This window comes from Protopterus annectens, chromosome 3.part1, assembly GCF_019279795.1.
Source record: "Protopterus annectens isolate FY-2018-M chromosome 3.part1, PAN1.0, whole genome shotgun sequence".
In the NCBI taxonomy this organism is placed as follows: Eukaryota; Metazoa; Chordata; order Ceratodontiformes; family Protopteridae; genus Protopterus; species Protopterus annectens.
In genome coordinates, this window is record NC_056732.1 from 42,806,867 (window position 1) to 42,816,866 (window position 10,000).

Below are 10,000 nucleotides of genomic sequence, written 5' to 3' on the forward strand. Positions count from 1 at the left end.
AGACTACATTTTTTGTGTTGCAGTCATAGTGGTCATGTAGACCGACAGTTCTGTTGCAGTGCGGGAAGGTGACATTGTTGTTTTTTCGTATGTGTACACAGGCAACACACTTGCCGCAGTCAGACATTCCAGGTTCTGTCGATACTTCGCTCTGTGGGGATGGGCTTTTATTCCTCTCGAGCGCACCACCAAAAGAAGAGGTTCGTTTGAAACAGAAGTTTGGGGATGTCCCAAGTAACTTTGTCAGACCTTTTTCTCCTCCCAAGATGTCCCAATTGTTGGTGAGGACCCCTCTAATTCCAAACATATCGGTGGAAATTGGAAGGGGGAAACTTGACACCCAGTCCTTTTTGTTCGGTCCGTTCTGTGCCCTTGCTGTGAATCCCTTTTCCAGGATTGGTGGGTACCTGGAGTGTCTGTGGTGTATGATCTCTTGGAACAGGTTGTCCACTAGATACTCTGGGTATTTTCTTTCTAGGAACAAGTTTCTGAGGTAAAAACCTTCCTTGATGAAAACCTCGTCCCTAAAATGAGTCTGGATAACCGGATGAATTGTCCTTTTACAATATTCTTTTTCATGAAATGGGGATGCTGGCTGCTGAACTCTAGATAGTTATTCCGGTAAGTGGGCTTGCGGTAGATGTTGGAGTCAAACTGTCCATTTTCCGGGTCTATAGTGAGGTGGATATCCAGGAATTGAGTGGTGGTTCCGATATGTCCTACTGTGAGGGTCAGGAAGTCCAGACTCTGGAAAAGGGTTTCCAGAAAATTGCTCAGAGAAAGTCTGTCCCCCTTCCAGACAAAAAAGACGTCCTCAATATAACGCCTGTACATTATGGTGTTGTTGAACCCGGGTAGTGATTCAACCTTATCCATTTCCCAGGCACTGAGGACTAAGTTTGCATATGCTGGGGCCATTTTGGACCCCATGGCCACCCCTTTCTGTTGGTGGTAAATCTTCCCGTTGAATTGAAAGAAGTTATTTCTTAATACTGCTTCTGTTAACCTGCATACAGTATTAATCTTAGTCCCGCTTAGGTTGGAGTGCCTGTTCAGGTACTGTCTGGTGAGGGTCAGTCCTTTGGCGTGGGGGATGTTTGTGTAGAGTGCTTCTACATCTAGGGTGACCAGTAAATATTCCCTCCATCCAGCCTTAGTTTGAAGATGTCATTTAGAAAAGCCCAGGAGTCCTTGATGTAGTATTTGCTGTTCTGTACAATGGGGTTAAGGATGTGGTCCACGTATTGTGAAATCTTTTCTGTTTTAGTCCTTCGGTTCGATACCACATGGCGGAAAGGTGGATTTTCAGGGTTCTTGTGAACCTTGGGGATTCCGAAAAATTTTCCAAGGCTGGGTGTCATGACCTGCATGAAGTCTTTTCGTCTTGAGAGATCTCATCCCTAAGGTACAGTTCCAACAGTAGGTTGTCAATTTGTTTAAAGTTCTGTTGTACCTGGTTGATGTTGACCTTTTGTAGAACTGGTTATTCATGAGGGATGCTTCAAGTGTTTGGATATATCTCTCCTGCTCCATCACTACTATCCCGGATCCCTTGTCAGCCTTCATGATCCGTAGGGATTTGTCCTGACTCAGTTCCTTCCAAGCCTGTCTTTCTTCCCTGTTCAGGTTGTGCCACTTTGCTGAGGGCTTATCAGAAAGGAGTTTCCTGATATCCCTTTCGCAGGTACTCGCAAAGAGGCTCAGTGTGTTGGAGAGTGCAGGAGTGTACAGGCTCTTCATGGTAGGGGTCTGTTGTTATCTTCCGAGCTTTCCTCATCTTCTTCCTCTTCATATTGTTGTATATCTAATTTTAGTTGTAACTTTCTCAGGTAGCACTTGAGGTCCAGGATAACATCCGCCGTGTTGGCTCTCTGCGCCGGGATGAAAGAAAAGCCTTTCTTCAGTACCTTATGATGGCTTTCCGAGAAATCTCGTGTGGTGAGGTTAAAGATGTCACCTACCCCTGCTGGAGACCTGAAGTCAGTGCTATCAGGTGCCGGTATCAGTGAATGGGGAGGGTGATCAGGGTGGTCCATCCCAGTAATACTAGTACTGTATCCCGTTCCCGCTCCTTCTGCCCCTGTGATTGTTGTTCCCTCCTTCCCTCAATATTGTTGGTGTTGTGGTTCCAGTTTCGTTCATTACCCCAGGTCTGAACCTGGTATAAGTCCTGGTTCTGGTTGTGAGTCCTGCTGAAGATAAAAAAACATTGTTGTTGCTACTTGTGCTGTTGTTGGAAGACTGGTCGTTGATTTGTGGGGTCTGATAAACCCTTTCTTGATTGATCGCACTGTCCGGTGTCCTGCGGTTTGTATTGTTGTTGTCCTCGTTCTTGTCGTGGTGGTCACGTTCACTGGTGTCTGGATCTCTCTGTGTTGGCTGATTCTGGAGAGGCATTTCTGGTCTTGGCTGTCCCCTAGCAGGAGTATGTACCATCATCTGGGAACTACTCCCTGCTAGTGGGCTGGATGTGATGAGGAGTCTATCCACCTCTGGTGTGTTGGGTCCATTTGTGGGTTCTTGTAATTCTGTCGTAGGCCTTAGTTCAGTTGTGGACAACGGATTGTTTGTGGGATATCTGTCTGGCCTTCTCCGTGTGTGTAAGGAGCGTGTGGGCCTGATCGGGTATGCTTTTCCTTCCTCATATTGTTTAATGTCCCTAAGCAATTTGCCTTTCTTGCGTTCAATCAGTGCCGCCACATGCCTAGTAATTTTGTGCGGTACATTGTCCCACATTTCCGCGAAGTCAATAAATGTGGGATCCTGCAGGATGTGTGTTTGCAGATCATCTATTTGAGATTTGTAGGTGGCCATACTCTCAGTATTACTTTGGATGAGTGCTTTGATAGCTGCTAGCCCAGAGTCATTATATATTTTGACCAGTTCTTTGTGAAGCTGAGAGTTTGGAGTAGTCCTGTTAGGAAATTTGTTACACCTGAGACCCTGTGGGACTATATCCAGTTCTAAACACCTTTCCAGATAGAAGTTGTCATGCTCCAGGTTTTTGTAGGTTTTAATCAGTCTCTCGAATCTGGTAGAGATCTGGCGCTCTGTGAGACCCCTCTGTTTTGACTGTACTCCAGTTGTGCTGTTGCATTCTGGACCGGGCAACGGAAGGGATTCATTTCCGTCTGCGTGAGTATCAGGTCAAGAGCCTGTGTGGTCCTTATTTCTGTCCCAGTTCTGTTGTTAATTGTGGCCCTGGGTCCAGAGTTGTCCGGGGGTTCAGTGCGGTCCCTGGTGATCCTTTCATTTGTAGGTGTTAAAGGTCTGCTGTTTAGGTCCTCGAAGAGATCCTGCGCCAAACGAATTCCTTCCGATAATTTTGTAAGAACTGTTGTTGGATCAATGGGTGTCCTGCTCCTGGTTGCTTCTGTCTTCAGTTGGCTACTAGAGCCTGAGTTGGGTGCTATGTTTCCTGCCATACTGTCACGCGGAGTAGAAGACTTATAACTAAAATTAACCGCACTCGAAAAAATTGAACGAAGAGAAGAAATTTTAACTAAGAAAAGAACTTCGTGACAATAAAAGCATTCAATAAAATAGTAAATAACACCAACTCTTGTAGAACTTTAGCGCTTTCGTCTTATTTATTATCAAGACTTCTTCAGAAAGACATGTTTCATAAGTATGAGCAACCATTTTCACTTCCTTTATATACATTAGTTCTAGCAGGCCATTTAAATTAACAATATAAACACACACACATATGTTTATATTGCTCTGATACAAGTAGAGTTTAGTCATTTGATCAGAAATTGGTATTCTATACGAGTTCTTGCTCTCAGCTGCACAAGACCAAATCTTATGTTAGAAATCACAGCCAATGAAAGTCACCAGAACGATAAACAAAAGAGGGATTACTGGTCCATAAAGCAGATCATATGGCTGTAAAAAACCTAAACCAGTTCCATAATCACAAAGAACCCAATGAGTAGGGCTCAAAAGTGATCTTAATGTGTATTACACGACCGGACCATCAATCCCAGGTTGTATATTCAGCTGTAATGTCATGCACAAAACATAATTACAGTGACTATAAAATCCAGTGCGCTCAAAAATCCATATGCTGTTCTTGATCCTTGAATGCTGTTATATAATAGTCAATATAAGATGTTGTTCATGGCTGCACTAGGCCTACAAGATTGAAGATATTAGAAAATGTCATCTTTTTAGAACATTTTTGTCTTTTGCATTACATTTACATTGCTTGTGTCTGACACAAATTTGCCTCTTTTGCTCAGTGACCCTAGTCAGTCTAGAAATCTTTTCTCTTTGACATCCTTCATCAGGACTGTAATCTGATGCTTTTTAGATTTAGTTTGTAATAAACTGAGAAGGTTACCTTTTATTCCATACGCATTTAAATTCCTCTGCTTTTGCAGCATCTCCCCTTCAGTCTTTGTATTGTGCTTCCCATTTTTCACCTTCTCTGTTTCTGTAAATACAAACATAAATGCTTCCCATGCACTCCTCCTGTTAATATTCTCCTGTAATTTTTCATCTTTTTCGTAGTATTTTCATCATGATTTTATAATCAGTAGTGTTCAGTATAATTGCAATATCATTTTTGCTTTCATTTTACTAAAACTTTATAACTCCTTCACGCACACCATCATCAAGAAACTCCCTGCCTTTCCATTAATTCATAACCTTATTAAATACTTTAACTTATTTGCAATAAAGGGATTTTGTCTGGAAATAAGACGTGTGGATTTTTAACTTGACCTGGCTTGAGACTGTGAACATTCTATGGATTTATAACTTGACTTGGTTGAGACTGACTATTCTGCCATAGCTGCTTCAATATTTGGCTACATAAATACTTCTGCTGTTCATTCATTTCTTTATAGAATGTGTGATTTTTCTTTTTAGTCCTTGTAGGAAGGGTTTGCTAATGATGGCCAAACTATCACATTTTACCTACTGCTGGAGCTTTTTAGAAATCTGCTGTTTGTGTATATTTAAATAGTAAGATTTGTGAGTTTTCACCATATCTGTCTCTAACTGAAAAACCTGTGTATTTATTTTTGTGTACTGAATATGGTCATTTTAGTGTTGTAAAGGTGAGAAATAGTGTGATAAGCTGCCTCTGCCATGCCTAAAGGTTTGTCAGCAGATGTCCTGTTAATGAATGTAAACTTTATTTTGTGTTTGTGTTGTGTTTTACTAGGAAAAAGAGAAACATTTCACCTGGTAACAATACTCTAGAGACGGACAGAAGTGACATGGGGAAAGAGATGAAGGAAAAGTCTTCATTGAAACGTAAACTTCCTTTTACTGTTAGTCCATCCAGGAATGTGGAAAGAGATTCTGACACAGGTAAGAATCTTTATCCTGCGATACATATCAGTTTCACAATGATCTTTAACAATGTTTAGAAGATTGTAGCAGCATTGTGGTGGCATGGTTTGTTTTATTACGAGTGTGTGCATGCTTACAAGCTTAGATGTATTTTGCAGTATTAAAGTGCTGTCCTTTAGAATGAAAAATATTTTGCTTCTGCCTGGGATGCTAGTTCAAGCGGATAATTAAGAAAAGATCACAGCAGGTGGCTCCAGAATGACCAAGTTTTACACTTATGCAGTATATGGCTTAATAGTTTAAGGTCATATAGCCTCAGCTTGGATAATCTCTCATTGATACTTAATTTGCCTTTTCTCACAAATTTACAGGCTGTGAAAGAAGCCACTAGGCCTGTCATTAGGAGGTCTTGGCTAGCCAAGTCAGAGAATAACAGCATACATCAGAAAGTAATGCTGTGGAATTAAACTGTTGCCCAAGTCCACATTTATTAGTCTGTCAGTACTCTGTTTTTATGTCTGGTTTGTCTTGCTCTTTAATGTTTTTTTTCAGTTGTTTCATGTTGTAGTTTTGCTGAAAGGCAAATGTCATGTTTGGGATTCTTTTCAGAGAGCCCCTCTCAGGAGTTGATCCTATGGATAATTAATTTTTTTTGTTTGTTTTTGCTAAGCAGTAGATGTCTGAGAGTGAAAGGCTGAACTAGCAAGATCAGTTGGTGGCTTCTTCAGTGTCCCCACTTGGCACCCCCAGACCGACAAAAAATTAGTCTTCAGAGCCAATGGCGATAATACTTTAAGTAATTGGCACCTCTTGTGAACTGCCAGTCATAACTCCCCTAATAACTTATGCCTAAGGTAGCCATCTCATCACATCTACTCCTTCCTATATATTTACTGGTTCCTTGTAAATCATGGTGAGAGAGAGGGAGTGAGTTGCCCTCAGGATGATGCTAACAAAATTTCTCTGGTCCTTTCTGGAGACTGGAATGATAGGACTGGTGTCTTGGCACTCTAGTGATGGCAACAAACTCTATTCAGCTCAAGCTTCTCCCTTCCCATAGTAATCCCCTGCTCCTACTGCCTTCTCCAAACCTCGTTGCTGCCATTTGGTTCGCAGTATCCCCATCTCTTCAGCTCAAGCAGCATTTTGGTCAGATAAGTGCTTTGCTTTAGTCATGCACTATGGGATTATTGTCTTTCTTCAGGAAGTGTAGCTAGTCTGCTTCATCATTTTCATTTGTTCCCTTCTTTCATTTCTTTCGCTTTGTCTTAGTCTGCTGTCCCCCTCCCTGTGCAGCCAACACTTGGGCCGTTAACCAGATCAGACTTTTCTAAATTCTTCTTACACTGTTCAGATAAGAGTCTAGGTGCCATTATAGTGACAGCTGTTTTTTCTCCTTCATAACTAGGAGTTTAAAAAGTGTTGGTCCTGCAGCTGCAAGATTCCGCCTCAGAACCCTTAAGAATATTGTTTGGTGTACCTAGGAGCATTGAATTTACAAGCAGCTGCCCTTTTTGTAAACATTTTAGTGCTAAGGCTTTAGCTGAGCAAAAGAATAAATTGGTGGTGAAAGGCCTTTTGGCTCCAGACTAGGTGCCAATTACATTTTCTTGACACTGACACTGGATAAGGACTGGGAGAAAAGGAACAAAAAGGAAGGCAGAGAATCCTCCCATACTAGAGAAGCTAGCTGCAGTTGCTTCTTCTGAAGGGATTACTAATAGGAATCCTATGAAAACTTCTTCACCTTCTATGCAGCAGATTTTTGGGATTACAGAGGACTCCACACCCCATTGATGTTAAGGCAATTTCTCATCTGAGAAACATTTTTGGCTAGTTTCTTCCAGGCCACCCTCTGTAGCTTCAGTCAGGTCATAAGGTTTCTCTACAGTCCAACCAGCCTAGATTGGGAGTACATCATGCTGACCATTGTTAAAGCTCAACTTTAATGTGGTATCTTCTTGGCCCCAACACTTCTGCCACAGCTTGAGACCTTCCACAAACCACCCCCATCTTCTGTTCCTCTTCTGGTTCTAATTTTGGATGGAAGTGCTAGCACAGGAATTGTTACCATCCAGCATTTTAGGTACATTAACATGGATAGACCGTATATCTCTACCAATGAATTCAGCACTGATGACTTCAACACCATGCCCTCTGGCATTGACAGCTACTAGGGCTTGAGAGTGTCATCACCATTGGCTTTGGTGTCATTCCTGATTTCTGAGAATTCCATGTTTGAACCCTCTGGCCCAAAGATCCCCAATAATGGCTTTGGTCCCTAGAGCCCTCAGCAGCAAGGGTCAGCGCTGTTTTGTGATCTTTCATGCTTATGCGTGAGGAGCGGATTCCACCCATGGATACCAAGAGTCAATATTTTAAACTAGCCATCCTCAAGCCTCCCTTAGGACCAGAGGAGCTGTAGGACTGTTCTGGCAAGATACAGAGGTTACTCTTCCCATGAGAGTTGAGATTACAGCCCCCCCACCACCAAGGAAGAGGACATGCCAGAGGAAGCTCTTGGACTCTCCTTCAGAGTCTCCCACTCAGTATTTAAAATCTGGATGAAAGGGAAGGTCCCCCAAAATCCACTGCTGGGGACCGTCTTTTAGCGAGATCCTAAAGATGGTGAGGTAGGGGGATCTGGCCCATAGACATCACCTGCCCTGAAGAATAAATTTTACAGGAGGCCTGTAATGCCTCCTCCAGATGAACTTGTAGACCCGGTTTGCAGCAAAGTCTGGAAAGAGCTGAACATAGTGGAGCTCATCCCCAGAAAAATGGAAAGGATAATCCACACTCCCAATGTCTGGCGTTACTGGACCATAGTGCTTCATTTTGACTCTGTCTTGGTGGTTACTGCTACTAAAAAGGATGTCCCAGAAGATGCCTAAGCCATCCATTCCTGTAGCAGAGAATTTAGGAAGATGGGTAGGCTAGGGAAGAATGTCTGCATTCAGTATGTTTTCCATTTGAGCTCTGAGCATACATGATCTGCTATCAGAGACATCAGCCAGAAAGCAACTGAAAATCTGAAGGAATTGCTAGCCTTTGAGTTTTGGTATCAGTTGGAGCACCAGGTGGCAATCATGATTACCATTTCATCCCTCTCCATGTGCCTTTTGCATAATGCTGCAGATGGAGTGGCCAAAGTCCGAATGAGGTCTGACCTTGATGAGACGAGCCTGGTTGTGGCTTACAGATTTTCCAGACCACTTCAGAGTAGACTTTGCCACTGCCTTCTTTGATGGTAATTTGCTATTTGAGCAGCAAGCTAAGGACTGGCTATCTATGTGTGAATAGGAAGTTAAGAGTATCACTGCTGTTTGGGGTCAAGTTCATGGCTCATCAAAGACAATTCCAGCAGAATTAGAAAGGGGATAGGAATTTATGGTTTTGCCATTTGCAACAGCCCCAGCACAGACAGCAGCAAGATAGAAGTTCTTGAGGCACAGGAGAAGCTCCTTCTGGATGTCACCTCAAATGGAGAGAGGCGGTGCCAGTAACCAGGAGTGTAGAGAGTCCTTTCAAGGCTTTTGCTCATATAAACCATGAAGGTTTGGCTGACTATATTCCCCTCTGGATCCAGTCAGGCATGTCTCTCCTTGCACACTCCCGCATGAGTGGCCATCACAGTGGACATTTGTGTATGGAAAATCATATCAACAGGTTACTTCTCCCCCCCCCCCCTTTTTTTAATTATTATAAAGCCCCCAATTCAGTCTTTCCAACTGTCCTAAGTACCAGACAGAAATAGCAGTCAGTGAGGTTCATCTCTTTCCTCAAAAGAGAGCAATCCAGAAAGTCCTGTCAGACCAGAGAGGATTTGTTTTTTATTCCAAATTCTTTTTAGTACTCAAAGCACCAGTGACCTCAGGCCCATCCTAGATAGTCAGCTGAATTTGATTCATAAAGGAGATATTCCATATAGCCATGGGTATAGTTCATTCTGCCTCGTCTACAAGCAAGGGTCTGGATGTGCTGTCTGGATCTTCAGGATCCTTGCTGGATATAAAATGGACAACAGAAAAATTGCTATGCTTTCAGGTTAGGACTCAATAAGGCTGTGCCTTTCAGTTTCACTACAGCCCCCTGGGCATGGCCCCATTCATGGCTTACATGCCTGGGCATGGCCCCATTCGTGACTTACATGCTGCTCTTGGGTGTATGCATTTTCCAACACTTAGATGATTGTCTCCTAGTGGGCCCTTCAATGACTCAGTTGCTAACAGTAAGACCATGTTAGCTGCAACTTTGCTCATCTTTGGGAAACACAGTAATCTCAGACAAATCCCAAGTAGAGCCCTCTCAGGATCTTATCTTAATTGGATGTCACCTAGATACCCTCAGACAGTTGGGGATTCTTCCTCAGGACATGATTTCAACTTTGATCTTGGAAGTCACTTCCCTACTACAGTTGAACCAACCACAGTCAGTCTATGTTTTGACAGTGTTAGGCTTCATGGCAGCCTCTGTTCAGATGGTTCCAAATGCAGACTCTATATGAGGACTCTACAGTGGACTCTGTTCAATGTGACCAGTCTTCCTACCAGTTGCATCACAAAATCCAACTGACTTGCATGATCAAATGAAACTTAGCATGGTGGTTAGATCCAGCTGACATCTCAAGAAGGTGGGAGGGGGGTATTTTTCATGCAAGATAGTTCAAGGTTTGTGGACTACAAAAAATTGTGCC

General features: G+C 42.8%; 1 protein-coding gene across 2 annotated transcripts in view; it reads left to right on the forward strand.

Annotated features, from left to right (window-relative positions):
• Positions 1-10,000, forward strand: part of ANKRD12 (ankyrin repeat domain 12) — a 1,254,496-nt gene that overhangs the window by 387,712 nt on the left and 856,784 nt on the right. For both annotated transcript variants that reach the window (XM_044066536.1, XM_044066537.1), the window contains exon 4: positions 5,174-5,322. In XM_044066536.1, the coding sequence (XP_043922471.1) occupies positions 5,229-5,322 (94 nt within the window). In that variant the 5' untranslated portion in view covers positions 5,174-5,228. The remainder of the gene's footprint in view (positions 1-5,173; positions 5,323-10,000) is intronic.